Here is a 26,982-nt window from a genome sequence, read left to right as displayed (position 1 = left end):
CTTACAAGGTTCCATAATGGCATGGTTTTCACCAATGCGGCGCCTTTGGCACACCATCAAGTGCTGCCCACCAACCACGGTGAGACCCGCACACATTGAGTCGAGATCATTCCTGCAAAAAGCCAGACTCTATAGTCTGTCGCCAAGAACGCCTCGGGGAGAAACAGCTCGGCTGAGGATGAAATCAGACTGTTTTGACTTGCATCTGTCAAAGATCAGACTGGGCCAGCTGAATTAAGCTCGGATATACCCCTGATTGAGGCTCCACGGCGGACGGGAAGAGTGGCTGCTGTTCCTGGCTAGCATCGGGCCTCGTGCTGTATCCGGTCTATATTGAATCAGAGCTGGAGTGTGTGGCTGGCTGGCCACTAATGATGTTTGCGGCGCTGCGTGGATGAATATGCCTATGGTCCTGGCCGAGCGCGGTAATCAGGGCAGTGATGTATCTATAAGTGGACCAACATGCCCGTTGACAGTTGTGTTCTATCGTAAAGCTCACAGGGAAGTCCTGCAACTTTTTACCAAAGCCTTTTATTGCACAGAATGCGACCGATCAGCATATGCACGCTCCTCCTGGGGCTGGGCATCCAGACAGCTTTTGCCCACGTTCCGGGGCTCAACACAAGAGCCTTTGATACGTGTCCCGTGTCCCGCTACAGAAGTCTGCCTGAAAGGCGTAAGAGTCGCCGTTTTCCAGACAGTCGCGCCATGTTACGCAAGCTAACAATTATACCCAGCTGAGCAAAGGCCTCCAAGGCGTCCTCAGGCCCCCTGTTGGTCTCGCTGCGGCCCGTAGCGACTGCTCCTCGTTCCTCGCCGACACGGTGACCCTGTGTGCCGAGACAGTGACTGACACGGCTACTGTGACGCTGGTCCCACAGACCACCACGATCACCTTCACAAATACCGGCACGACAATCGAATACCGAGCCACTACCGTGCCGACCTCTAACACAACCTCGCCGTCGACGACAATTGTTGTCACGGAGTCTTCTGCCACGACAGTCTTGACCACACTGCAGCAGACGGTAACGACGTAAGACATAAGCCAGGTGCCGTTCTATTACGGACAATGAGACTGATGAATATGTTACAGAACCTCGTCATCCCCTACGCTCGTCATCGCAACCACAACAACCACCCCCGCCATCGGTGCTCGTGCCGTGGCTTCCTCCTCCTCCTCCCTTACACCTGGCAAATGTCCAACCGTCACCTCAGCGACTGAGATTCCCCTCTACGCCAATATCTGCGGCTTCTGGACGGCGCCTGCATATCAATCAGCTTGCTCATGCCTGGGCGTGTCCGCCGCGAGCACCATGACAGCCGCAGGATCGCCGGCGGTCACGACGACCATCACCGTCACCGAAACCCCCGCGGTCGTGACAGCCACCGCGACGAAGCAGCAAACGCGGACCTCGACCGTGGTCAGCACGTTCGAGACTGTCGTCGTCGTGACTGCCGATGTTCCTACCGTGACGGAGACGACGACCGTGCCGACGACCGAGGTCCAGACTCTGACGAGCTTTGCCGCCACAGACACGGTTGTCGAGCCCGTGACCCTCACCACGACGACCACTACCACTGCCAGTACCGCTGCTGCTGCCACGCCCTCTGATTGCATCTCCCGACCCCCGGCCTCCACCATGAGCCCAGGGAGCGGCGGCGGCGGCGGCGGAGGGGGAGGGGGAGGTGGAGGCGGCGTTAGTTGCTGCCGGGAATTCTTCGTCCGGGTCAAGGCCGGCAGCCCCTTGACAGGTCAATACCTGAGCATGCGTGGCACCAGCCTGCTGTACCTGAACCCGGGCACGTCCATGGCTCCCACCTTCAACATCCAGAGCTGGAGGCTCAAGAACATCTTTGGGCCCCAGGCAATCACGCCAGACACGGGGGTAGAGCTGGGCGCGGTCATGCTGTCCAGAGACGTGCGGGACTCGACGCACGCGCTGACCTGCGCGCTCGAGGGTACCCAGTCGACCCTGGTGTGTAGTGTGCCCGAGACTGGTGCCTCGCGCTGGTGCTTCTCTGGCAGCAGTAATGACGTGTTTTCTGGGACGCAGGCCGGTGCCGCTGCCGCTGGCTGTGTCGAGGTCGTGCTCGAGGCGGTTCCGACGTGCTGGGGTCCGATGTAGGGGAGTGAGGAAAGAAAGATACTTATCACAGTGGAGATTTTAGCCTGGGGCACCTTGGATTCATCAATGTTCGTACAGGGTTGTTGCCGGCCCGGATGAGTACAAAAGAAGTGCTGTCCAGATACCTTTCAAGACCAATACACTTTTTGGGTCGAGGGAGTGCCAATCCCTCGTAACATGAACAGGATATATTCATCCAGCGTTCTTAGGGTAATGTCGTAGGAGTCATCGTCCCCTTGTGAGCGACTTTCCCGTATCATCGAGTCCTGGAAGCCTCTGCTTGGAGCTGCTCTCCCGCACCCCCACCGCCATCATCCTCATCCTCAACACCATCATCGTCATCTCCCTCCGCATCCCCCCTGCTGCGGCCGCCTGCTGCTGCTGCTGCTGCTGTCCCTCCCTGGTAGCCGCCGCCACCTTGCCCGCCTCCTGCCGCCTGAGGATCTCCGTGCGCCGCATGTTATCAATCATGGACTTGTTAAAGGCGATCCTGGGGTGTCGCTTCTGCATGACCTCGCAGATGCCGCTGCTCGACATGCCGCCGGCCTCGAGCAGGGCGGCGACCTCGTCGCGGATCTCCTGCGTCATGTGCCGGCGGCGGTTGGCGGGTATGTTGGCCGGGTCCGGGTCCATCTCGTGGTTGTGCTGGCAGGAGACGGGGTTGTCCTCGCTGCCGGTCCAGACCAGGTGCCACTGCTGGAACAGGTGCGGCTGGTTGCCCCGGCGCTTGTTCCACTTGAGGCAGATCTGCCAGGGGCAGGCGTCCTGGCGTTTGGCCACGCTAAAGGCCGACTCGCGCTTGCGCTTGCGGTCGGCCGGGTCGATCGGGGGCTTCCGCGCGGCGTCGAGGTGGCAGCAGTAGTGGATGCGGGTGGGCCGGCCCGTGTCCGGGTCCCGGTTGCCGGAGCGGCGGCGGATGAGGGCGAAGCCGAGGAACTCGGCAAAGTTCTTGATGTCGTTCTCGGCGTCCTCGAGGTTGGGCCAGGCCCGGCGCAGGACCATCTTGTCCCAGGAGGGCGGGCCGGGGAGAGGGGACGGGGCCCGCACAGCTCGCGGAGGGACGTACTCGGCGGCCTTGGGTGGTCTGCCGCGGCGGGCGGGCTGAACGATGGCTACAGGCAGAGTGGAAGGGTCCTGCGGAGGTCGGGGAGGCCGGTCATGGATAGAGGGGAGAGGCTGCTGGTGAGCGGAAGGAGGAGGAGGAGCAGGAGGGCCTGGAAGGTGGTGGTGATGGTGGTGAGTAGATGGCTGAGGAGGGCCGGGTGGCTGGACGGCCGGCTGGACGGCCGGCTGGACTGGTGCTGGGGGCTGATAGTGGCGCCAGTCGGGGCGCACATGGCCTTGGTTGGTCGCCGGTGGTGGTTGAACCTGAGGATGAGGTTGAGGCTGAACCTGAGGATGAGGTTGAGGCTGAAGATGAGGCTGAGATGCAGGTTGCAATACCGGAGGAGGAGCCGCAGGGTACGGAGGCTGGCGTGGATTGGGCGGCGGGTGCTGGACGAGGACCGGGGGCGGAGGTGGGGGATAAGGGTATGGCTGCTGGTAGTAGTTTGGATAGTACTGCGGGTGATAGACCTGGCCGGGAGGAAGATGGTGCTGGGGCGGGCCGTGAAGGCATCGCAGACACGGCAGGTCCGTCTGCGTGGCCTGGTCCACGCCGCCAATCTGTGTGCCCTTGCTCACCATCTTGGGCCGCCCCGAGAGCAGTGCCTCCAGTGCCTCGGTGTCCTCGTCGTCGTCGTCGTCATTGTCATCCTGCATGTCGTCGTCCTCATCGTCCTCCTCATCCTCGTCACGGGCATCATGGTATCTGTGATTGCTGGCCGGTGATGGTGGTGTGGATGCCGAGGATGAGGATGCGGCCGGGGCCGGGGCCGGGGCGGGCATCGGCATGGGCATGGGCAGCCGCATGTGCTGGGATGCTGCCATGTGGCTGGCTGGCGTGTCTTGTCCCTGGTTCTTCCCAATGGTGTCGTGTGAGTGTGTCGTGTGTGATGGAAGAAGCTGTGAGGTCACTTGACGCAAGCGGGGACGCGTACTTCGACTGTTGTGGCTGGGTTGGGCGCGTTTGCATCCAGACAGGTGCTGAGTCATCGGGGGCGCCATACCCTGGCTGTGGCTTGTACCAATCATTGCTCTTATGTGCGAGCCTCATCCTTCCAGCCGTCAAAGTACGCCATCGCCACTTTCCCGTCCAAGAGAATGCTTTTCATACACCCAGTGAAACCCTGAGAGCAACAACCTGTGCCAAAGGCGACACGTGGTGGTGACGTCGCTCCAATATATAAGGAATGGAAAGCATCATGCACAGTTTTTCAAATCATGTTTTAATTATGACTTCTAACTTGCCTAGTTTGATAATTAATTTATTTGATCACAAGTCTATAATGTATTTTACTCACCAACTCCTCTCCGATGCGACTCCTTGCTAAACAATGAAACAAGAAAAAAAATAAAAAATTGAAAGCCAATAATTTGCAACAAAAGGCATGAAATGAGCCCATTGCTGGCCCCGGTTCTGCGGCACAACCTACGACTGATACATGGCAATGCCCGTGTACGCATGCCCCGAAGACTCGTATATCTTCTCCTTGGGCCCCGGCGCGTCCATCGGGCAGTCCCACAGCCGGCCCGCCATGTCCGCGACATACACCCGCCTCCGCGCCTTGTCCAGGCACAGCCCGATCGCCTCGCCAAACCCCTGGGCCAGGATCTCGCGGCCCAGCTTGGCCTCTGCCTCGGGGACCCGTCCATCCGTGGTTTTGGTGTTGGTGGTGATTGTCTTCCTGCTGAGCGTGTTGCCAAAGGGGATCTCCCCGCGGTCCGTCCAGTACAGCACCACCTCCTCGCCATCCTCGTCGATAGCCAGGTCGATCGGCTCCGGCAGGCCGCTGGCAACCAGCTCAATGTCCTCGCGGGTCGACGGCGTGCTGTCCGGGGGCAGCTCGAGCGGGGCCGAGAAGATGCGCCCCTGGAAGCCCTTGGACGGGCCCTTCTGCGTCCAGAACATCCTTCCCAGCCTGCTCGACACGGCGATCCCGACGGGCCAGTTCCTCGGGTCGGCGACCTTGTCCGGCTCCGTCTCCCAGTCGCCGGTCTGCACTAGGATCTCGTGCCGCGAGCCGTCCAGGTCGCACCGGTGCACGCGCAGCCCCTCGCGGTCGCAAAAGTAGATTTTACCACTCACAGCATCGATATGCAGCTGCTTCGGCGTGTGCACTTTTCCCACGGGTATCACGGTCCGGATGTCGCCCCCGTCCCGCAGCCGGGCCGAGTACACAGCGCCGTCGTTGTCCCCGGGAACTCCCATGGCCGTCCAGTACATCCGGTCGCCGTGTACCGCGATCCCGTCGGGGATCGCCTGGCCCGTGACGAGCGCCGTCGGCCGCGCGCTCTTCTTGTCCGCCAGCCCGACCTGCAGGATCTGCCCGCTCGACATCTTCTGCTGGGGCGCGAGCTCGTCCGGCGTGGCGCCCTGGTAGATGTTGAGCACGAGCAGCTGCGTCTGCTCGCCCTCCGGCGCCGGGGGGTACAGCCCGCCCTTTTCCGACTTGTTGCCCAGCTTGCCCTGCGCGATGTAGTTGTCGTGCAGCCAATCTAAGGTTGTGGTTGGCAGGTTGCGCTTCTGGACATAGTTCTGCTCAATGTGCTCGACGGTATCGAGACCGACGCTGTCTGTTGGTGGTGGTGTGTTAGCATGTCCTCAATGCTGTGTTACGAGAAGAAAGACGAAATTTACTATTCAGAAGACCAAAGTTAGCTTGTGGTACATTGCAGCAGGGGGAGATTTATCACGCGTGGTACCATCGACTTACCCCATCATCACACACGGCCCCACGGGGGACTGGTACAGGTCCATCCAGATCTTGTCGATGGTCAAGGGATCCGCCACGCCCTCGGCAATGACCGCCAACACCTCGCGCTTGATGGCCGCCCAGATGCGGTTGAAAATAAAACCTGAGGACTCTCGCTGAACGATAAAGGGCTTCAGCCCGACCTTGGTCAGCTCCTGCGATAGGAACGGGAAGATGGCCTCCGCCGTGGAACCGCTCGTCATGAGCTCGACAATCAAAGCCTGGATAGCACACGCAAAGTCATTGTCAGCAAATCCATACGCTTCGGTACAAAGTAATAAAGGCGCCCCCCCCTCCCTCCAACGTACCTGTGGGGGCATCATGTAGTGCGTGTTGAGCACGCGCTGCTTGGTCGCGTCCGTGACTTTGTCCAGGAGCTCGCTCGACTTGTACGAGGAGCTGTTGGACGCCAGTATGCAGTCCCCCGGCGCGAGCTGCTCGAGCTGGTGGAAGGTGTCGATCTTGAGGGACAGGACCTCCGGGACGGCCTCGAAGACGAGCCAGGCGTTCTTGACCGCGGCGGCCATGTCCGCCGTCGCCTCCCACGTTCCTTGCCGGCCGTGGGAGATACCCAGGTACGTGGAGATGTTGTCGCGGATGTAGTCGACGGCGGCCTGCCTGGACTTGTCGGACGGGTCGAAGATGATGACGTGCCACCCGGCTCCGGCGAAGCAGGCGGCGATTCTCCGGCCCAGGACGCCGGCGCCGAGGACGACGATCGGCCGGTTTTCGTAGTCTTTTGGAACGGTCCAAGTCATGGTTGTTTATTTATGCAGAGGTATGATGTCTGAGTCCAAACGAGGTGAGGAAACCGCTGCATGTTGAGAAAGTGCACCATGCCAGATTGTTTTATAAAATCAGTCTATCTCTTGGCTACGTCATTGTAGACTCTAGCTCGGATCCGCCGGTGTGGGCAGTATTTCAAAAAGCCCCAGCAACAACTGGGTCTGCGGGACAGCGCGAACATCGCGAATGTCGCGACGCGAACGACTGTGCGCTGATGTTTGCTGGCGATGTCTGGATGATGGCGAGCCGTGGCATGTGCCAGCAGTTGGATCCCTTCAATGGAGTGACGGTGGCGAGTTGTGCCTCGGCACGGGATTCAGGGGAGGTCGGTGCGGTGCTGCCGTCATCGGCAGTTGGCGCAATTCCGACGCGAGAATGGCCCCGATGGGCGAAGGGCATGGCAGGCTTGAAATCTTTTTTGGGGCTAGCCTGGCTGTTAGCGGGTGCGGCTCTGGTGGGCCGATCGTCAGCGTGCCCTTCCGATTGTTCTACCCAAGAGTCCAGGATGGGCGGCTTGGCCGGGGAGAAAAGCTTAGCATGGCGCCCCGGGCGCATACGTTGTGATTGGGTCCAGTGATACGACGCCTGCATATCGATCCATGCCATGCATTGCTGCATTTGTTTTGGTCTTTCAACTGCGCCGTCGACAGTCATCGTCACTAACAGGCAGAGAGTCCGGCACTAAACCTGGCGACAATCATCGGGCAGACACGTTGGTTCTATTTGCACTCCAAAAAAGGAAAGGACAAAATGGACGGCGAGAGCTTGCCATTGACAACAACTATCACGGTACTTGTGGTGCAGCTCGTTGCAGTGCTGCGCACACGATCACCAGGAGCCCCTTGACCAAACACCCGCCAAAGCCAGCAGCGCATTCTCTGTGGCATCAGGATGGGAATCCTACCACCCACTTCAAAGCAGCGCCGCTCACACCTCGGCATTTTGGTATGCCGAGCAACTGCAATATTTCTTCATGTCAGCAATGTTTATCTCACGGGCTGGAAGCGAGTAGCTCTGGGGCGTCATGATCATTTCCATGAGCTCTTTCTTGCGGAGTGCGACCATGCTGCTGCCTAGCGTGTTCTCCAGGCACCAGAGAGGAGACAGGCGCAGCCCTGTGTTCTGGAGCGACCTTTAGTGGTGCTGAGGGACGGCTTGGCCCATGCGCCTGCATTCTAACCCTGGCCCCCTTTGGGCTTTGGAGAGCTGCCACTCTGTATGCCTCTAGTCTAGGTAAGTCTCCTTATTCCGCTGCCGTGGAACCTAATGGGAATGATGCTTAAATTAAGAAATGGCTATCACACTACTTGACGTAGGGCATCTGGGGTTGGGACAGATAGCCCCTGGGTGGCAATCACTCAGTTTGGGCAGCGTCACGTAACCGCAATCACGTCACCGCCATCACGTAACCAGGCACCATTTGGAATTCGAAGACAGCACGGAGCTCCACCAAGCCGCTAATCTCCTGACTTGTGGAGGTTCCAGCTCACTGGATGTAACTAGTAATTGATAAGTATCTCGAGAGCAAGATTGGTCAGCATGCCAGACAGGCCCATTTATCTGCGAATCAATTGTTAGTAGAGTCCCCAAGTTGCAGGGGGTCGTGCCATCGTCAAATTCCAAATGGTGCCAGGCCTCACGTAACTGCTTTCCCCACATATACTCTAAGTCCGTCTAATTCCGGTATCTTTGTGCCCCGGACCACGTCGTAAGGAACTCTCGCCAGTCTCGTTTTGGTCAAAACAAGGCAGCCTTTCCAACATGAGTTTGATTGAATCATGCGTCCTGACCAATCTGCGCACAGCGCGGGTCACAAACCTGCAGACAAATGCGCACTAGACCCGCCACAGGGTTGGTTATGTGATGGGGGTTACACGATGAGGGGGGTCAAGCTTGATTGGTAAACCTCCGCATGGAGCTGCATACTTGATTTGCATTTTCATACTCCTAGCTGTGGTCTGAAGAACTCTATATTAGGTGGTGCTCCAACACCCGCATCGAGGGGCTTTGTCTTGCCCTTCTATCACCATCAGCAGCCCACAGAGCAGGAATATAGCCTTCACACCTTGCTTTACAACTTGACATACACCACCTTCAACACCAACACAAAGATGGCCGTCCCCGCAACCTTCGCAGCCGCGTTCAACGACTCGCCCGGCGCCCCCGTGCGCGTGGGCGAGCACTCCTTCACCTCCCCGCTCTCAGCCGACGACCTGACCATCCGCATCACCGCGACCGCCATCAACCCGGTCGACTGGAAGCTGCGGGACAGCGGGGCCTTCCTGCCCTCGTGGCCGATCATCATGGGCTCCGACGCCGCGGGCGAGGTCGTCGAGGTCGGGGACAACTTCACCAGCAAGTTCCAGCCGGGGGAGCGCGTCTTCTTCCAGGGCCTGGTGGGCAAGTACGAGATGTGCACGTTCCAGCAATACTGCCGCGTGCCCGCGCACGTGGTTGGCAAGACGCCCGCCAACGTAACCGACGACGAGGCCGCGGGCGTGAGCCTGTGCAGCGTCACCGCCGCCGTCGCCATCTACCACTCCACCGGCCGGAGCCTGACGCCCGCGCCCTGGTCGGCGGCCGAGGGAGGGGGCAGCCAGGCCGGCAAGGGCAAGGCGGTGGTCGTGCTGGGCGGGAGCACCTCGGTCGGCCAGTACGCCATCCAGTTCGCCCGGCTGTCTGGGTACTCGCGCATCGTGACCAGCGCGAGCGCCGCCAACGCCGAGTTTCTCAAGACCCTGGGCGCGCACGTCGTGCTGGACCGCAAGACACAGGGAGGCGTGCAGGACTATATCGCCGCCGTGGGCGACGAGCTGGAGCTGGACTGGGTGTACGACTGTGTCAGCCTGGACGAGTCGCAGCTCCTGGGCGTCAAGATCGTGCAGGGGGCCAAGAAGGTCACGCCCGAGGCGCTGGTCGTCTCTGTCGACAATGCAGACGAGAAGGCCGTTGCTGCGGGCAAGGCGGCCGAGGGCAGCGGCCGCGAGGTTCCCGTGCGTGGCATCTACGCGTTGGGATACTACCCGGACTATCGCTACGTCACGGAGCCAATGTACGAGAAGCTCGGTGAGTGGATGGCCACGGGCGAATTTGTGCCCAACCGCGTCAAAGTGCTGCCCGGTGGGCTGAAGGCTGCGGAGGATGGCATGCAATTGAACAAGGCGGGTGTCTCGGGCGTCAAGGTCATCATCCGGCCCCAGGAGGCATCGTAGGTGATATGAACGGCAGGGGAATGGTGGCGATATCCAGACGCTTCTCGCGTATGAAGTGGTCGAATTAGTTGTGACTTCAGTCAATTGATGTTTATTCCATATGACTCTCTGCATATGCGTGAAAGGCGATTGCATCGCGGATGGAACAGCTTCCCTCCGATCGTTTGAGCACAAGTTTTGTCTAATGTTCATGTGTGCTTCGTATGCCTTGCTCCTGTGCACTTTGCGTGCCAACTTCATTGCCCTGCCGATATTCCCCTTTCCGACAATGACAAGCAGCTGAAAACCCGGTCGAATCAAATGCAACAAACTTCTAGTGCGCAGCAAGTCCAATGGCAGCTGTCGGGTGGCATCGGATGCCCATCGTCGGCAATTCCGATGAGTTATGCTTTGGCTCATCGGCTGTGGCGGCCAAGCGCCGACCTCCGGCTACAAGCCGACATCACAGTCGTCGAATACGCCATGACCTCTATGTCAAAGACAAATTATCTGCGCTCCGCGAGCTGGAAAGCCGCCATATATGAATGTCCCTAGGCGGCTTCAGTCTTCCATCTGGGTACTTACTGATCTTACGTTCAGCTTCCACAGTCTGGTCAACCAATAAGTGAAACAGAGTATCTGTTCTCCTTTCTTTCGCCCAAGACAGCTGATACCTCTCGCCCAATTGACTACGATCGGAACGGCACGGCAGACCATGGACAGAAAAGTAGTCGTCATTGGGTAGGCCAATCTCCCCTGAGTGATGATCCCGATCCCTGGCAACCGTGGCAAAACTCTGGCATGCTAACTTACCCCGACCACTCCACAGCGCCGGTGTTATAGGTCTCAGCTGCGCTCTGAGCATCCAGACACGTCTTGCTCAGCAGCAGCAGCAGCAACAGCAGCAAGGGGGGACCCGATATCAAGTCGTCATTGTGGCCGCAGAGTTCCCCCAGGCCGTGGCAGGGGCGCCATCCGACTCTCCGCCGTCAGTCAACTACGCATCGATGTGGGCTGGCGCCCACGTAAGGCCCATCCCGGGGGACACGCCACAGCTGCGTTGCGAAGCGGCGTGGCTCAAAGACACAGTCCGGCACTTCGACCAAGGCTGTTCTGGCAGCCTGGCTCACCAGCCGCAGGCTTGGATGCTCGGCGTCACGCGGTGCACGGGCCGGGAGTTTCTCGAGGCGCCGAGCGAGGCATACCGGGCACAGACAAAGACCTCGTTCGAGGCAGAGACAGGGCTGACCGGCTACAGGCGGCTGTCCGGGTCGCGCCGATGCGGCCACGATACATTCGAGCTGCCACTGGGCGTTGGCTTTGGCTTCGAGTACCAGACGTATTGCATAAATCCGCCGGTATATTGTGCCAGCTTGCTGCGCAAGTTCCTAAGCGAGGGCGGCGTTGCGCTGGAAAGACGGCAGCTACAAAGCGTAGACGAGGCGTTCGACCTGTTCCCGGGCTCGTCGTCATCATTGTCATCACAGGACACGGTAGACCTCGTCGTCAATGCCAGTGGGACTGGGTTCGGCGACCCAGAGTGCTTTCCAACTCGGGGCCAGACAGTTCTGACCAGCTGGACGGGCAACGGAGAGACCGTCACGCGCCAGCACCGTGACGGGGCCTGGACGTTCATCATCCCCCGCTTCCTCGGGGGCGGGACTATCGTAGGTGGCACCAAGGAGGTTCGAGACTGGCGGGTGGAGCCAGCTACGGGCAGGCGCGATCAGCTGCTCGCGTCCGCCTCCGTGGCTCTGGGGAATAAGGTCGTGGCGGAGGGTCTGGCGGGCTCGCGGGTCATAATGGATGTCGTGGGCCGGAGGCCAACGCGGGAAGGCGGGATGAGGATCGAGGTTGAGCACCAGCCCATGTTTGCGGCGGACACCCAGTCCGGGAAGAAGACCCGGCCTGTTGTCCATGCGTATGGTGCCGGCGGACGAGGCTTCGAGATTAGTTGGGGTGTGGCAGACGAAGTGACGGCGCTCGTGATGAGCACGTTGAATATTGAACATGGACAACGCTTGGGAAAGGCCCGCTTTTAGATCAGCATTGCGCCGGATTGGAAGCATTGGGACCTGCGTTTGAGTAACCTGTATTGTAGACAAACAGACGAAGAGGTAGGGTCATGGCGTACCCTTCTCGCTACGACTCTAGCACATCTGCTCGATTTTGCTGAGATCGTCCTCGCTATAGATGGTCTCATAGATATCTACAAGAGGTCTCATCATGCACACTCCTGGCGCCTCTGGTAATGCGCAGTTGAGCCGAGCAGGGCATATAACAGACTTTTCAAGCATGGATAATGCGAACGGAAAAATAAAGCGCTGTTACTAGCTCCGAGTATCGCAAATGTCCACGCCGTATGAGCCGCGCGACGACGGACTACTGCGAGATCGGGCTATCCTGGCCTGGTGTGACCTACAAACGTTGCCCAGGTAGACGAGCTGTCCATCATGAGAGACCTGTAGAGGGGCACGTGCTAATTCAGCCCCTGGGGGCAACCACCACCAGTCAAGCGATACAAGCTTTTACAGACATGACAGGGGACTCTAGAAATATATGGAGCATAGTGCGTGTCTGCCTGAAAGGTCGGGGCTACAGTGGGGCATACTCAAGTACAAAAGAACTCGGCCTCCTCCCTGAAAGCCATGTATCTCTTGTCAAATGCCACTGTCCCTTCCGTTCTCTTTGCACTCAAGCATACATGTCAACAAGCAGCCAGATATAAGCCACAGCGCACGCGATGGCAGACCAACAAGAAGACCAGCCTCCGTATCCCTCGTGGGAAGAGCTCTACAACCGACACGACCAAGCTCCAGGCTCCACGGTAGAGGAATTTCTCGCCCGACCTCCCATTCCCCGATTTGCACCACACACCTGGCGCCTCTTCTGGCATTTCCGTGGCGACTTCCCCGAGTGCGTTTCCGTCGCGCGCGTCAAGTGGGTCGAAGAGGACGTCGAACCATTCTTCACGCCTGCCGAGGAGGGGCAACAAGGCGATGACCCATCAGTCCCCGATGGCGACGCTGGCGGCGGCACATGGCACGAGATTGCACACTTGCCCTTGACCGAACCCAAGGTCTCGTCTATCAATGCTTCCAGCCTGGACCTCGAAATGCTGGAATGTAATTGGGTTTGGACGCATAGGGAATTCCACGACGACAACTGTGAAAGCGATGATGGGGGATGGGTCCGCTATGGGGACCTTGGCAGTAATAGCGCCGTGGATCCGAGCATCTGGGAAACGGGAGCCCCCGACTATATTTGCACTGATGATACAAAGTGTCTTATCCGATGTAGTTGTGGAGAGGACCGGCCGGTGGGGAAATCTGAACTGAAAATAACAGAAGTACCTTCTCCTGGCAATGATTTCGTAACTGTCAAGGACTATATAAGCAGTAAGTTCAGAACAATTCTTCGAGCCCCCGCCCATACTTGCCAAGCTAACACTCCAGCAAAATTTATAGCTGTTCACCCCTGGCTTATGAGTATGCGTGACGACATCTGGAAAGCGAAAAAGGTTGAGCGAGCGACAGCGGAGCCAGATGCTGCATCTTTAGAGTGGATGGTTGTATACGGCCCGCAACACGAGACTATGCTGAAGTCATGGTATGTAAGACCTCGCAGGTCAAAGGGAACAAGGACAATCTGCGTTACCGTAGCTGGGACGACGGAGTCCGTTCCAGGGTAAACAGGGCGGGTCGTGTTCGCTCTATATATCCTGTAGTTCATGTCACCCTTACTACACCCTAACTAGCCTTGTTGAGAAGTGCCCAGCAATACTTCCTAGTACGCAATCCATTGAAATATTGCCACCTAGTGCGGATATTACAGCGGCTCCGATTGTTATTATTAATACAAGTGTGCCAAGTACATTCTCTGCTACGCTGACTATCTCCGCGGACAGGGCACAGTCGACCTTCGGCTTGATCCTCGATGTGTTTGCCACGGCGTTGATATTGCCACAAGTTCCAGTACGATCAACAGACATTTGTTATGGCAGTTTTGATCCATTTTTATTCCACCTGTTTCTAGTCTTGGTACTTCTGGTAAACATATCGATGATTCTTCCAACTGTATTTACGTGTATTGGCAAGTTGAAGACCCCGTTATGAACTCGATTATTGTGGTTGTTCACCCCAGTTATGGTTTACTAGGAAAAAACACTTGTTTCATTGACTCTGTGGGTGTTGAAATATTCTGCAAGACATTGAAAGTACTCGTTTTAACTTTGTATACATTAAACACGACCTTCTCTAGGCCAAACTCTGTGCATTGACCGTCTCTGTCCCCGATATTTAACATTATCATCGACCAGAGATCATCACGACCTCCGGGTTAGGGGAGTTCCATGAGATCCAGTGGGTGCCAGCGTTCTGATACACATTGAGGTCTTCAACGTGACCGGAAGCATCAGTGAAGTAGTAGTGGTAGGTATCCCGGGTTGATACGGTCAACTGCCACTGATAGACTGTGTTCCACCACGGTGACTTCTGCAACTTCCAGTAGGTAATGCCGGAGATTTCCTGCTCCTCCTCAGTCGTGACACCCTCATTGTTGGGGTTCCAGTTGACGCGTAAGTTGTCGAATGGAGGCCCACTGGCTGCCACGGCATCGTTGTCGCTCTGGGCGGAGATATCATAGTTCTCGGCCTTGACCATGAACTTCTCGCCGTTGTTGTTGGTGAGCTCTTGCCAGCCTCCCTCGGTACTGTCGGGAACATTTTGAGCGGTTTCATTAATCGTCGCCATTTTGGGAATGATCAAGACTGATAGAGGGGCTGATATATGTGTATGGAGGACGGTTCAGGTGCTTCTTGGAGTTGAAAGAGGAGATGATTTTGATTGTGAGAACGGTTGATGAATGAATAAGTCGGCTTTGTAGCTCAAAGTACGGGGAATTGGGGGTCTTTTATAGACAGCGCAAGACAGCCGTGCTTTCCATTCCTGCGTCGTTCTGTACATTCTAATGCATGTTATGCAGCGCTGAAAGTCACATTTCAGTCTCGACCACACCAATCAGTAAATTTATTGCTCACACGCGGAGTGGCCGGACTGGGCCGGATTCTTTGCAGCCTTCGTCCAAGTATTCTTTCGCGCGGCTTGCATGGTGAACTCCACTTATGACCGTGGTCAAGCGTGCAGCTTGCAGCACGAGTACGGGATAGCCCATTCCACATTTGGCGGCGCGGCCCGAACCAGCCCCGTGCGGACTGGTCTAGGCTTGGCTAGGCCGTTGGAGGCAGCTGAACTCGGTAGTAGGTTGAGACTGCGCTACTACATGTGGCGCCCTTCACGACAGCTGAGTCCAAGTTCAGCCAAGCTGATTACGACTGCATGGGGTGCAGGCACATACAGATCGGAGGGGCGCAATAGTGCGAGCGAAGGTCTAGATCCGTATACAATCGATGAAAGTATACAGTGTTAAGAGCGCCACGATAATGCTTTGTTGCCAGGCCTTGTCAGAGGTTTTGGCTCCAATTGAGGACTCGCTTTGACTGTACTGACTGGCCTTGATTCACGTTTGGAGTGCAAAGCGGATGTGATGGCCCAGATAAGTCTTCCCACCTGGCACTGCAGATCCCATATATACAAGCCGACACGACGCCCGTATTGTCCACCTGCAAATTCTCATTCGCTTTCACATTACACACGCGCGACGCCAATCATCCAAGTTCTTTCATACTCCACTGCACATTTTACACCATGAGTTCGACCATGGTAGAGCCGTCCTACCTAGAAGCCGAAGACTCAGCCATCGCTGACTTCTATGCGGAGGCTCGCAAGAATCGTGGATCGGAATCGGACAAGCCAGCCGAAGAGGACGAAACAGCAATGGCTGTAGCTGGGTCCATAGGTGGAGTGTATAACCAGCCTATCCACGAGTCCATCACACTTTCTGCACTCATGTCCGTCGATGCCTCAGGAGTTTCCTCCACCCGCTCCCTCAAGTCTGCAACTAATGGGGACTGGGAATTTGTTCGTGGTGTCATCTGGAACGATGACCCCGCTGGCCTGCTGTTCGATGATACTTCTTCCGAGAATCACTCATATGCATGGGGCTTGCAATGGTGGAATGAGTATCGTAATGCCAAATCTCAATGGGACCAACCGCTGCACGGTGAGCGCTGGCGCAATCCCATTGGACGATCCCACTATGGCGACTTGCAGTTTCTCCATTGCATGGCCTCAAAAATAGGGGAGTCGCCGCACGAGACGAAGCGCAAAATCATGACATGGATGGAGGTCATGTACAAGCTTTCAAAAGGGGAGGACGGCATCACTCCTGATACCAAGCCAAAGGATACAAAGCTGGATCAATTACTTGCTCCCCCTGCGGGAACAATGGGTGGTTCTCTGCCGCCCCGATTCCACCCTCTCAGCTACATGCTCGCACCCAAGTCGACCTTCTCCAATCTCGACATCCGCCGCCGCGCGCTGGGCAGCATGTTCCACGTCATCCAGGACTCTTTCGCCATCGGCCATACACGCAGAGTGCCGATAAACGGCGGGGACATAATTAGCCAAGGTATGTATCAACAATCTGTGGTTCACTCGAGCGACCTGCGAACATGACTGACAGGAAGTACACAAACAGACCCCCTTACTTTCCGACCTGGGGTCACTGATCGCTGGGGGCCAATTAAGAACTTCCACACTTATCATGGCCAAGATGATCACCAACACGCCCACTACGATCACGGTAGCGATGGGGTGCCGAACCCGTCGGACTTGCGTGATCTGGATCAGTGGGACCAGTTGATTGGATGCCGCGATGCAGTGGACAGATGTATCGGCTTGGCCAAGTTGAGGTTCAGTGGAGCGTCATGGGATGGACAGGGAGGCGTGCGCGAGTATCTGGATGGCGTCTTTGAGATTGCGCAAGATGCCACGCCGGCAAACAGCGAGGTCAATTGATGACCGCCCCGGCGAGATATCTGGGCATCCTTCTGCACATAATATCTGAAATCTAGACTTACTGTTGATACTTCTCGCAAATGCGGACCTGAACCTGTGTGAAACTGGGTGACCATGTCTTTGTTCCGGCCACTACTCGTCACCGAACACTGACGTTGGGTACACGTCGCAGCATTATGGAATGAGGACACGCCCCAAGCCTCTTTCCCAAACCATGTAGCAGGGCAAGCTTGCCAGTATAGCTCATGCCGATCGTGGGGAAGATACGGCTGCCCTCACCTAGCTTGCAGTCGCGAATCTCTCCAATCCTCTCAATGCGTGATTTTGACTCTCTTCACCGCCTGACAGTCACGCGATATTCTGTAGAAACCATTCTGTAGAAACGAATTCGTGTATGGTTTCCCACGAAAACCTAGCGTGCCCCAGGCACGATAACTGCAGAGACTCGACTAGGGTTTACGCCAAGGTTTCGGGGTACTTTGCACCATGGCGAACGGCCCCAGAAGCCAAGTACTGCCGACGATGAAGCGCACATCTATTCTAGCGCCTAGGCCCTGAAATCCCATGCTTGCACGAACGCGATTCTAGATCGTGGCAGTTCACAGCCACATAGCCGAGCTGTTAGGGACGGTGCGGAGGTAGCCCGCTCTAGCGCTGGGCCAGCCATATGCCTGGCTGTTCCACGACCCCTTCCGGACCTATGAACTGCCTCTCCTGGCTGTACTTGTGATCAATAGTGTGTGCATGTTCAGCTGGAATGCTCCTGGTCGCTCTAGATGACAGTGCGACCAAACGCTGCGTCTTAAGTGGCTGAATGAACAAAGCCTTTACCCGCAAGCGTGCCTGGACCGATCTACCGCCAGCGCGGGTCCATTGTTCACGACATAGAATGTGGGGATTGCCAGATCCAGCAGTGATGGCCGTTTTGTGGCTGGCTGGGCGGACGGAAAGTTCCACGCGTCCGGGGACGGGGCGGGGCGGCCCGGATCGTGGGTCCCCAATGCTCAACTAGCCTGAAATTCAGCTTTCAGCAGGCCAGAAGACCTCAGGCCTGGAAGCATCCTTCCCCCTTAGCGCGCAGGTGGCGACCTCTTTTGGAGGTCCATGCTCCTTGGGGGGAATGTGGTTGGACAGGGGACCAACAAGGACATAATCGCCGTCTATATTGCGAAACAGAACCGATTGACGACCATTCCCAGATCTCATGTCCCCCTCGGTCCGTATCTGACTTGGGTCTTCTGCAGCCCTCAAGCCTTGTTGTCATCCCCTTCCGACCACATCCGTAGTGGACGCCCCGCCCCATCATGTCAGACCCGATCCTGGTCAACGGCAACAAGGTTGTGCCAGGAGACATCCCATCCCACATACCACGAGATGCGGCAGGGACGAACTTCATACTGCTTCAAAGCAAGAATGAGACTTTCAGTGCACTAGAAAAGGTCGAGTTGGCCAAATTCGGTGTCGAGTTTCTTGAATATGTCGGCGAGCGGACCTACCTATGCCGGTACGAGCCAAAGGATCTTGGGGTCCTGGAACGAAAGACTTACGTCCAAAGTGCCATCATGTGAGCAAGCCTTTTCGAGAGAAATGTTGCCCGGCGGATGTATTATTGACCAAGACTTTTAGCTACCTGCGCGAGCTCAAGACCACGGATGCACCCAAGTCAGCTGTGGAGACCGAGAAGGATGAAGACCACTACGAAGTCGACTGCATACTGCACCACAAGCCCAATGTCACCGCGGAGGAGCTCGCCAGATATGTTGCCAAAGCCGCCGGGGTAAGCATCGACGAGCTCCACGTTAGCGAGGCGAAGATCCGACTGGTTGTAAACCAGGAGAAGCTCGAGGCACTAGCCAAGCTCGACAGCATCAACAGAATTGAGAGAGTCCACGCCGATGAGATTGCCAATGACAAAGCTCGGGGCACCTTGCTCATGATGGCCGGCGATGGTGGCATGGCCATGTCATCCTCGACTTACCAAGGCGAAGGACAGATAGTCTGCATCGCGGACACAGGCATCGACCGTGGCAAGAAGAGCACGGGTCCATCAGACACCGAGTGCCACCCTGCTTTTGAGAACCGCATCTTCGCTATAGAGTCCCTTCACAAAGTGGATGATGCGAGTGACACACATGGCCACGGCACGCACGTGTGCGCGTCTGTTTGTGGTAGTGGTATCTACAAGGACCCAGACCATGGCGAGATCCCAGTCCAAGGCACCGCGCCTGCTTCACAGATCATGGTTCAGTCCATTGCCAAGCCGGAGCCCAGACAGCTCGGAGTGCCCGCAGATCTGTCCAAAGACTTGTTCGCAAAACCCTATAATCTAGGCATCCGTATACACAGCAATTCCTGGGCCAAGGGTTGGTCAGACGTAGACGGTCAACCTGACTACAATGAACAAGCGACCAACATTGACCGCTTCGTGTACGGAAGTACTGCTGCTTCTTTGGAAGGCCAGTTCCCACCCCACGAAGACTTCATTATCCTTCTCGCCGCTGGCAACAATGCGAATCGAACCGGCAATCGCGAAAAGTTCCCCAGTCAAATCGGTGCCGCGGCCGCTGCGAAGAACGCCATCACCGTCGGCGCTTGCGGCTCCACTCGGCCCAACAACGCATGGAAGTATAACGACAAGCCTAGGGCCAAAGCGGCGACTGGGATCAACGACACGGCAGAGTTCAGCAGCCGCGGGCCAACGAAGCCTCTGAAAGGTACGGATGGGCGTATCAAGCCTGAGGTGGTGGCGCCGGGTGTGGCTATCTTGTCGGCGGCTTCTCGCGCATTACCTATTGGAGATCCAGAGAGGAAGTCCGGGGGGATCTCCAAGGACAATGATTGGATGTTCCTGAGCGGGACCAGGTGAGCTTCTCCTCGTCTCGTTCTTGGCCCCAATCATTGCACGCTCAACCAGAGAAACACTAACACGATCAAATCCAATCAGTATGGCCACGCCACTAGTCGCCGGCTGCGTCGCTCTCCTTCGCGAAGCCCTCGAAAAGACGCAAGGCAAGAAGCATCCCAGTGCCGCTTTGATCAAGGCGCTTCTCGTCAACGGCGCGATCAACTTCAGTAACATAGTCGGCCCGGGCTTTGGGTACGATTATGAGCAAGGCTTCGGCAGAGTCATTGTCGACAGTTCCATCGCCATGATCCACAATGGGTCTTTCATCGACGGTGGAGGTCTGAGAGGTGAATCGAACCCTAACAGGGATGCAACAAGCTTCGACGTTCCTGGTCTCGTGCAGCTCGGACCTCCCGAATTGCAGAGGTGGGAGAGCGCCGAGATTGAGATACTGCGTGGTGGAGGCAGGAGACGCCTTGTGGTCACCATGGCGTACCCGGACCTGCACGGCGCACTATTGCAGAACTCGATGAACTTAATCGTCAGATCAGGGGGTGTTGAGAGGCATGGAAATATGGGCAAGGATGGCGGGGATACATTCGACAACACAAGTAAGTGCAAACCCAATTATCCAACGAGGGATTGAATTACTAAATTGTGCCGTACAGACAATGTGGAAAAGGTTCTTTGGGATAATGTCCCCGGCCCTACATTCCAGGTCATCGTGCAAGTAGCGAACAATTTTAATCCGATGGCGGCAGCGTCCTTCGCTGCGGTATGGGATCTGCGCGAAATGGCCAGGTTGTGAGCCCGTTGTCGACGAGCGCACTTTCATTTGTATTTATGCCTGCTACAATTGCTGCTGCCTAGAATATGTATTGTTATGTCCCGCGCCTAGTGCTGTAAATACAATGAACGGAGAGACCGCACAGGATATTCACACTGATGACCTCCGCAAATAGCGTGCGGCAAGCCTGAACGACGTCAAGTATGGGCTCCCAGCTTCATCAAACACGAAGCTACAGCTGAAATCGGAAACGCGGGTCACGGGAACTAGCAATCCCGGATGCAGACTCTTCAATCTGGTGGTCATGACCAGCCACGTTGCCAGCATCACCCAGAGCTAGTATCACCAGCCACCCCACCTCCGTACTTCTGATCCCTTCGGCGGTTCTCCCAGCGCATCCAGGTTCCGTAAGCTGTCGTGGCCGCGGCGCCGAGACAGCACATGGTGATGTTGACGCGGAGGCTCGTGACGTACCGCGGCGCCTCGGCGGAGAGGTAAATGTTGCTCGAGAGGAATCCCGCCGAATTGGCGGCGGCAATGTACACGCCGCTGGTCAGAGCGCGGGCATTGAGGTCAGGAATGTTGGCGACGAGCCAGGCGGCTCCGAGAGGGGTGCTTGGGTAGGCCTGTTTCATGGGGCACAGAGGGCACATGATGTCAGTAGCCGTTCTCTTGAATGTTTGACTTGTGAACAAGGATGGGAGACGGAACGGAGGAGGGCGATGACTTACGCCAAGCGTGCAGAGGAATATGGCAAAGTAGAGAATAGAGGTGTTTGTCGGGTCGATGGTGAAGAGCAGTGCATAGCCTACCAAGCTGACCACGAAGGAGCCTGCCATGTGGTCGCCACGCTCGCGGAAGTGGTCGGACGACTTGCAGTATGCGATGAGAACAACAGCGCCGGTCAGCGCTGGGGCGACGGTGTACTAGGTGGATCAAACTTGCGTAAGGACTAGGTTTTGTATCTTTTAAGAGCCGACGGGAGAATTGCAAGAGGACCGGACAGCCAACTTACCAAATTGGTCTGGATGACACTGAGCCCGAGCCGCGTGACAACCATGGCCAGGAAATTAGCGTTGGAAGTCAGCACCGTGCCGGCAACGAATACAATCACGATGCGTATCCAGCCATGGGGGGTTTTAAACTCGGAGAGCGCCTGCCCGAGGTTGAAGTTGCCCTCGGAGGTCTCGACAGAGTCTTTCTGCAGCCTTGCTTTGGCCGCCTGCTTCTCGGCCTCGTTGAGGAACCATGCCGATTGAGTATCCGAGGGCACGAGAAAGAAGCACACAACAGCCCACAAGGTGGTCATTCCGCCCTCGAGGAAGAAGAGGTATGACCACCGGAAGTAGCCGGGCCCAGGTTTGACTTGGAACATGCCGTAAGCCAGCAGGCCGCCAAAGGCGGATGAGGCAACCAGCGACCCATAAAAGATGCCCAGGCGGCTGCCCAGCTCCTTTCTGGTGTACCACACCGAGAGATAGTAGATGACGCTGTACATATTAGTTGGTGCATGTCAGCTTCCCAGATACCAGTTTCTTTGGACATCAGTCGTGGCGGGGAGTCATTCTCAGACTTACGACCCGAGGAATCCGGCCTCGAACGCGCCCACAAAGACTCGGCACACGACGAGCGTCTGGAAGGTCCTGGCCCACCCCGTGGCAAGAGAGGCGATTCCAAAGACAAACAGCATACCCGAGATGGTGTACTTTGCACCAAGCAGCTTCGTAGCCAGGGAGACCACAGGACCTAGGAGAACAAATGCGATCTGGTAATAGGTGAGGAGTCTTTATGTTTGTGCGGTCAGCAGTTGGCACGCCGATGAACGCCACGCCCGATAGCAACAGAGGAGCTCACTGATTGAATTGGTTGCCCACGAGACCAACATCTGCTTCCAAACCGGCTGTGTGAGCATTGGAAATGTTAGAGCGATCCAAGGAGCTGTGTGGAGAGCACGCCGTTAGCGGAAAAGGCATTCCCCGATTTTGGACGAATACGCAAGAGCGACATACTTGCACAAATACGCAAAACTCAGAATGGGCAGGAGGATCCAGTCAGCCTTGCGTTTGAGAGAACGAACAGCCGCCGGGTCCGCAACCTGATCCATGCCGCCGCCGCCGACACTTGCGGACGTGTCCTGAAGCTCGAGGCCCTTTTCGGGTGATTTGCGTTGGCTCTCCATGTTTCAAGGTTGGGAATCTGAAGTTGTCTTTTCCAAGTGCGACGCAACAAAATTCATGCTGCACGGTTGAAGCAACAAATCCCTTCATCGATGGTCAGAGTGGACTTTATGTCGTTGAGTGCTCCTTGGTTGTGGCTTGCCTAGCGTCTCCAGGCGCCCAGGACGAGGGCCTTTCCCACTGGGTTGGGACCCGTTTTACCCCAGACTAGAGAGATAGGCTCGAACCCAGTGAGATCGGATAAGCCGAAATCGTCCCGTTGAGCCACCTCCACGAAGCCGATGCCTTGACCTATGTGTTCATCCGTTCCAAATCACTCTTGTTCCCTGTCTCAACTACTTGACTGCGCGTTGACACTCGAAGTGGACTCAGGCAAGCTTTCACCTGCAATCATGGCCGGAACCACTAACCCGTCGGCCCCGACGAGACGGACCCCGCAGGCATGTACGACTTGCCGGCGACGCAAGACGAAATGCGATGGGTCGCGCCCACGCTGCCGGTACTGCAAGGCCAAGGGTGTTCTCTGCAGCTGGCCATATCCAACCCCCAGTATTGACGGACCAGATGAATTCGTGGCCACGAGTCCGTCGGCGCCTGCACCGGGGGCAGTCTATGCAGCAGCAACGCCGGCATCGAGCAACATCGTCGTGGCCACAAGCCCGGAACTGCCGGCCAGGAGAGCACTGGACCGCTGTTTCTCTCTCTTCTACGAACGGCATCTTTGCAGCGACTTCTGCTCGTTCCTGTACCGCCCGGGCTTTGAGGAGAACTACTCACAGCATCAATTCCTCGTCTTGGCCATTGTTGCTCTGTGCGCCCGTTATCTAACGCCACAAGAAGCACAGCGAGACTTTGGCTTGGCCTCAGGGGAGGACATTCTGGCTCGTTACGTGCCCATGGCCCGGGCCATGGCGAGGCAGTCGTCGGATCAGCCGAGCGGTAGGTTCAGCCCCCCTTCCATCCATGCCCTGTCTTATCGCTGCCCAGTCCAAGCTAATGCGAAAGCAGTGAGCAACACGCAGGGCCACCTCGTCCTGGCCCTCGCAGAGCTGCTCAGCAACTCCGGATCGCGGCACTGGATGTACGCCGGGACGGCGATCCGGATGGGACAGGCGATGCGGCTCAACAAAGAGTATCACCAGCGACACGGTCTGCGGGAGCGCGAGTGTCGACGGCGTACATTCTGGGCCTGCATGCAGCTGGACCAGTTGCTCGCGTTTCTGCTCAGCAAGCCGCGCACCATTCCCGCCATGTCTTTCGGCATCGCCCTGCCTAGCACGGACGCCTCTCTCGCCTACCGCGAGGAGACCCAGGGCGTCGTCGAGATGCTCGAGGCCAGAATAAGGGACGGTACCAGCCGCCCGTCCGACTTGGGCCTCGCGCCGTTCTGGCTGCGGACGGCCCGGCTGTGGAGCGACATGGCTGAGTTGGACATTTTCCACCGCCGGCTCCGGGACGGTCTGCCTCCGACAGACCCGCGCAGTGAGTTCGCCCGGCGCACCGCAGCCGTGAATCAGTGGGCGACCGCACTACCCGAGGGACTGCTCTGGTCCGCAGAGAATCTCGCGAGCTTCGAGGGCCTCGGTCATGGCCAGGGGCCGACCTTTGTGGCGATGCACCTTCTCCTGCGCAGTGCGCTCTGTGTCGCCCACCAGTGCTACCTGCCCCAGCTCGACGGCTCGTCCATCCTGCTCGACGCTGTTGACGCTGCCGGCTGGTCTCTGCTTCATCGTGAGGCGACCCTTGTCGCCACGTGTGTCGCCAATGCCCTTGCTGTGGGGGACATGCTGAGCCTGTTGCTTGCTCAGGGCCACCACCACCACAACCGACACCTCCTCCAGTCTGTCTGGGTTGCCATGGCGGTCCTCGCGGCAGCCAACCCGCTGCTGTGGGTGCAGTACGCGCGGGACCCAGAGTACGCGGACTCGGACACGGTCCGGCATGCAGAGCAGTCTTTCGACGCGATATGCTCAACGGTTGAGGCGTGGACAGACACTTGGAGCGCTGCCCGCCAGTGGCTTGCCTCGCTCCGCATGATGCGGCTGACGTATCGCGCCGCGTACTTCGGCCTTGTCCCTGATGAGCCTACAGCCTCCCCTGAAACCGGCGAGTCTGGGATGAACGCAGATGACGGCGAGGATAGACGACAAGATGACGACGACGCCGCCGCCGATGACGAAAGCGACTACCGGCCTGGTCCTGGGGATGGGTTCCTAATAGACTTTGGGGTGCCGCACCTGTGTGCCTCGATCCGCATGATCGCCACGGACCCCATGGCTAAGCACGAGACCCTGCACTCTGTCTGGGCGTCACTAGCAGGTGGCTGGTCGTACAGTGGCCTTGTCGAGCAGAGCACGGACGCTGGCGTCCTCGGCCAGGTTGAGCCTCCTGCTATGGATCTCGGACACCAATTATGGCAGTGACAGTGATGAAAGATCGGCTTCTCTTTCAGCTTGGCCTCGGGAGATAGGGGATCCGATATTGGTGGTCGGCTCTCCCGATGGCAGCCGACCCTAACTGGGGGAGGCTGGTTGTGGTAGTCACAAACAGCCCCAGGCGTGCCACTAGATATTGGCGTGCCACTGGTTCACATGGGTACATAACTTCGCATCAGGCACAGTTTGATGTGTGTACACGACACCTGTACACCAACAAGGACACAGAGACACGATCAACATGGCCCCATCAGCAACCACCATCCCAGAACCGCCGAGCGACAAGGAGCAAAATGGCCAGTCGAACCCCTTGCTCCCCAAATTGCACCCCGACATGGTAGACAGGCTTGATGCAGACTTCATCGCGTACTGGAAAGAATTCATTGCAACCAAGCCGGCAACTCATGGCGTCACTGTCGCGGACGTCCGCGCCAATCCGGCAAAGTACCATGCCGTGTGGAACCGGGACTTGAGCGGCGAGGACTTTGTCCGGGACATCGCGATCAAGGCGGACGATGGGCACGAGTTCACCGTGCGTCTGTACACTCCTGATGCGGAGTCCTCTCCATACGGCCATGGGCCATACCCGATCTATATCAATTTCCATGGTATGTCAAGTCTCGTGAGCTGTCAGGATTGTGTTGTGATGCTGATATCAATATCGTGGCAGGCGGCGGCTGGGTCTATGGCGACCTCACAGGCGATGCTGCGCTGTGCTTGTCAATTCGAAACAGGCTGGGCATCATGGTTGCCGATGTGGATTACAGAATGTCCCCAGGTATGTCAGAATGTCTTCGATACTGAGCGCTGCAATCTGACCTTTCCTCGCCTGCGGGCAGAGCATGCCTTTGGTGAGGGGCATGACGATGCGTTCGCAGCTCTTCGATGGGTAAGCCCATGACTTTTCCTCTTTGCTAGCAATCGCCTTAGAGACACATGAGCAGAGCTGACTCTTCTTTCCCTGGCCAACAGATTCATGACCACGGCCCTAGTCTCAATGTTCGAAGTGACGCAATCTCCATAGGTGGCATATCTGCTGGTGGCCACATCTGTGCTGCGCTGCAACAAATGGCACGCGATGCTGGTATCCCACTGAGCCTCGGTAGGTGCCTGACACAATCCTGCGCTCATCAGTCTTTCCCTTGAGAGTTCCGTGGGCTTCCCATTTACAACTGATCCATCTCCGTACTGACACATTGCGACACTGCAACCCGCCTACAGCAATCCTGGCAGTCCCTGCGACAGTTTGGCACGGCGACTACTTGCAGCCCACCGACTCACCCTTCCCTTCCATGACCACGAACCAGCACGCGCCCTGCCTCGACTGGGCGCGCCTGTTCTTCTTCCGGAACCACTACGTGCCAAAAACCGCTCAGGAGCGCGACGTCCTCTTCTCTAAACAACCGGCCATCGCAAGCCCCTTGTTCGGAAGAGGCGGTGGGCGTGCACCGAACAAGAGCCAGGACAAGGAGGATATCAGGCACAGCATCAGCCTAGCGAATTTGTGCGACACGTTTGTCGCCACGGCCGAACTGGATCCGCTGTGCGACGAGGGCGAGGAGTACGCCCGGCGGCTGGCTGGGAACGGCGTCCGCGTTTCCATGCGTAGGTACACCGGCGTACCACACCCGTTTATGCACATGGTCGGTGTCGCCAAGGCACAACTCTACATGGACGACGTTTGTGGGGAACTGGCCAGAGCCTGCGCACGGGTTTGATATCATCGAGTGCTATTGTGCGGCTTGTTTGTGTAGCTGGCGGCATTCAGGGGTCGGGGTCAGGGGCCTCTCCTTATTCGGTGCTCTTTAGGGGGGAAATCGAGGGGAATCACGAGATCGTGATAGGAGAGGGCTCGATATAG

At 57.3% G+C, this 26,982-nt stretch overlaps 11 protein-coding genes across 11 annotated transcripts; 7 read left to right on the top strand and 4 right to left on the bottom strand.

Moving 5' to 3' along the window:
* The first annotated feature begins 1,042 nt into the window (after positions 1-1,042).
* B0I36DRAFT_338897 (uncharacterized protein) lies at positions 1,043-2,532 on the top strand. The gene has a single exon (XM_046155840.1). It carries the CDS (start codon positions 1,317-1,319, stop codon positions 2,127-2,129), a length of 813 nt encoding a protein of 270 aa, XP_046005530.1. The 5' UTR covers positions 1,043-1,316; the 3' UTR covers positions 2,130-2,532.
* B0I36DRAFT_369505 (uncharacterized protein) lies at positions 2,355-4,058 on the bottom strand (the record flags this gene model as incomplete). The annotated part of the gene is made up of 1 exon (XM_046159786.1): positions 2,355-4,058. The coding sequence occupies one exon, from the start codon at positions 4,056-4,058 to the stop codon at positions 2,355-2,357; it is 1,704 nt and encodes a 567-aa protein (XP_046005529.1).
* Positions 4,059-4,466: 408 nt separating this feature from the next.
* B0I36DRAFT_338893 (uncharacterized protein) lies at positions 4,467-6,802 on the bottom strand. Its single transcript, XM_046155839.1, has 3 exons — positions 6,292-6,802; positions 5,946-6,204; positions 4,467-5,804 (listed from the first exon to the last, which is right to left on the bottom strand). Exons 1-3 carry the CDS (start codon positions 6,739-6,741, stop codon positions 4,660-4,662), a joined length of 1,854 nt encoding a protein of 617 aa, XP_046005528.1. The 5' UTR covers positions 6,742-6,802; the 3' UTR covers positions 4,467-4,659.
* Positions 6,803-8,676: 1,874 nt separating this feature from the next.
* On the top strand, positions 8,677-10,085 carry B0I36DRAFT_338890 (chaperonin 10-like protein). Its single transcript, XM_046155838.1, has one exon. It carries the CDS (start codon positions 8,881-8,883, stop codon positions 9,979-9,981), a length of 1,101 nt encoding a protein of 366 aa, XP_046005527.1. The 5' UTR covers positions 8,677-8,880; the 3' UTR covers positions 9,982-10,085.
* Positions 10,086-10,675: 590 nt separating this feature from the next.
* B0I36DRAFT_378217 (uncharacterized protein) lies at positions 10,676-12,002 on the top strand (the record flags this gene model as incomplete). Its single annotated transcript, XM_046160646.1, has 2 exons — positions 10,676-10,701; positions 10,790-12,002. The coding sequence occupies 2 exons, from the start codon at positions 10,676-10,678 to the stop codon at positions 12,000-12,002; spliced, it is 1,239 nt and encodes a 412-aa protein (XP_046005526.1).
* Positions 12,003-12,638: 636 nt separating this feature from the next.
* On the top strand, positions 12,639-13,831 carry B0I36DRAFT_338889 (uncharacterized protein). Its single transcript, XM_046155837.1, has 2 exons — positions 12,639-13,358; positions 13,428-13,831. Exons 1-2 carry the CDS (start codon positions 12,704-12,706, stop codon positions 13,649-13,651), a joined length of 879 nt encoding a protein of 292 aa, XP_046005525.1. The 5' UTR covers positions 12,639-12,703; the 3' UTR covers positions 13,652-13,831.
* A 436-nt stretch (positions 13,832-14,267) lies between these two features.
* On the bottom strand, positions 14,268-14,711 carry B0I36DRAFT_355751 (uncharacterized protein; the record flags this gene model as incomplete). The annotated part of the gene is made up of 1 exon (XM_046157468.1): positions 14,268-14,711. One exon carries the CDS (start codon positions 14,709-14,711, stop codon positions 14,268-14,270), a length of 444 nt encoding a protein of 147 aa, XP_046005524.1.
* A 966-nt stretch (positions 14,712-15,677) lies between these two features.
* B0I36DRAFT_255271 (peptidase S8/S53 domain-containing protein) lies at positions 15,678-20,530 on the top strand (the record flags this gene model as incomplete). The annotated part of the gene is made up of 7 exons (XM_046150867.1): positions 15,678-16,488; positions 16,558-16,868; positions 18,024-18,083; positions 18,164-18,441; positions 18,504-19,739; positions 19,822-20,333; positions 20,391-20,530. The coding sequence occupies 7 exons, from the start codon at positions 15,678-15,680 to the stop codon at positions 20,528-20,530; spliced, it is 3,348 nt and encodes a 1,115-aa protein (XP_046005523.1).
* A 211-nt stretch (positions 20,531-20,741) lies between these two features.
* B0I36DRAFT_378215 (major facilitator superfamily domain-containing protein) lies at positions 20,742-22,688 on the bottom strand (the record flags this gene model as incomplete). The annotated part of the gene is made up of 7 exons (XM_046160645.1): positions 20,742-20,775; positions 20,840-21,135; positions 21,241-21,435; positions 21,525-21,999; positions 22,087-22,293; positions 22,364-22,447; positions 22,519-22,688. The coding sequence occupies 7 exons, from the start codon at positions 22,686-22,688 to the stop codon at positions 20,742-20,744; spliced, it is 1,461 nt and encodes a 486-aa protein (XP_046005522.1).
* A 390-nt stretch (positions 22,689-23,078) lies between these two features.
* Positions 23,079-25,109, top strand: B0I36DRAFT_369497 (fungal-specific transcription factor domain-containing protein; the record flags this gene model as incomplete). Its single annotated transcript, XM_046159785.1, has 2 exons — positions 23,079-23,625; positions 23,695-25,109. 2 exons carry the CDS (start codon positions 23,079-23,081, stop codon positions 25,107-25,109), a joined length of 1,962 nt encoding a protein of 653 aa, XP_046005521.1.
* B0I36DRAFT_389417 (Alpha/Beta hydrolase protein) lies at positions 25,070-26,944 on the top strand. Its single transcript, XM_046161329.1, has 5 exons — positions 25,070-25,729; positions 25,792-25,899; positions 25,961-26,010; positions 26,094-26,223; positions 26,355-26,944. The coding sequence occupies exons 1-5, from the start codon at positions 25,363-25,365 to the stop codon at positions 26,837-26,839; spliced, it is 1,140 nt and encodes a 379-aa protein (XP_046005520.1). The 5' UTR covers positions 25,070-25,362; the 3' UTR covers positions 26,840-26,944.
* The last annotated feature ends 38 nt before the right edge of the window (positions 26,945-26,982 follow it).

Source organism: Microdochium trichocladiopsis (genome assembly GCF_020744255.1).
Source record: "Microdochium trichocladiopsis strain MPI-CAGE-CH-0230 chromosome Unknown B0I36scaffold_13, whole genome shotgun sequence".
Taxonomy (NCBI): Eukaryota; Fungi; Ascomycota; class Sordariomycetes; order Xylariales; family Microdochiaceae; genus Microdochium; species Microdochium trichocladiopsis.
This window is presented reverse-complemented; position numbering and strand designations above follow the sequence as displayed.

Bases quoted from the DNA above. Each gene is read 5' to 3' on its own strand.
- B0I36DRAFT_338897 (XM_046155840.1), top strand. From the start codon at position 1,317: ATGACAGCCGCAGGATCGCCGGCGGTCACGACGACCATCACCGTCACC.
- B0I36DRAFT_338893 (XM_046155839.1), bottom strand. From the start codon at position 6,741: ATGACTTGGACCGTTCCAAAAGACTACGAAAACCGGCCGATCGTCGTC. The intron at 6,205-6,291 runs GTACGTTGGAGG...TGTGCTATCCAG, and splicing joins ACTACATGATGCCCCCACAG to GCTTTGATTGTCGAGCTCAT. The intron at 5,805-5,945 runs GGTAAGTCGATG...CACCACCAACAG, and splicing joins GGGGCCGTGTGTGATGATGG to ACAGCGTCGGTCTCGATACC.
- B0I36DRAFT_338890 (XM_046155838.1), top strand. From the start codon at position 8,881: ATGGCCGTCCCCGCAACCTTCGCAGCCGCGTTCAACGACTCGCCCGGC.
- B0I36DRAFT_338889 (XM_046155837.1), top strand. From the start codon at position 12,704: ATGGCAGACCAACAAGAAGACCAGCCTCCGTATCCCTCGTGGGAAGAG. The intron at 13,359-13,427 runs GTAAGTTCAGAA...CAAAATTTATAG, and splicing joins TGTCAAGGACTATATAAGCA to CTGTTCACCCCTGGCTTATG.
- B0I36DRAFT_389417 (XM_046161329.1), top strand. From the start codon at position 25,363: ATGGCCCCATCAGCAACCACCATCCCAGAACCGCCGAGCGACAAGGAG. The intron at 25,900-25,960 runs GTATGTCAGAAT...GCCTGCGGGCAG, and splicing joins GGATTACAGAATGTCCCCAG to AGCATGCCTTTGGTGAGGGG. The intron at 26,224-26,354 runs GTAGGTGCCTGA...CAATCCTGGCAG, and splicing joins TGGTATCCCACTGAGCCTCG to TCCCTGCGACAGTTTGGCAC.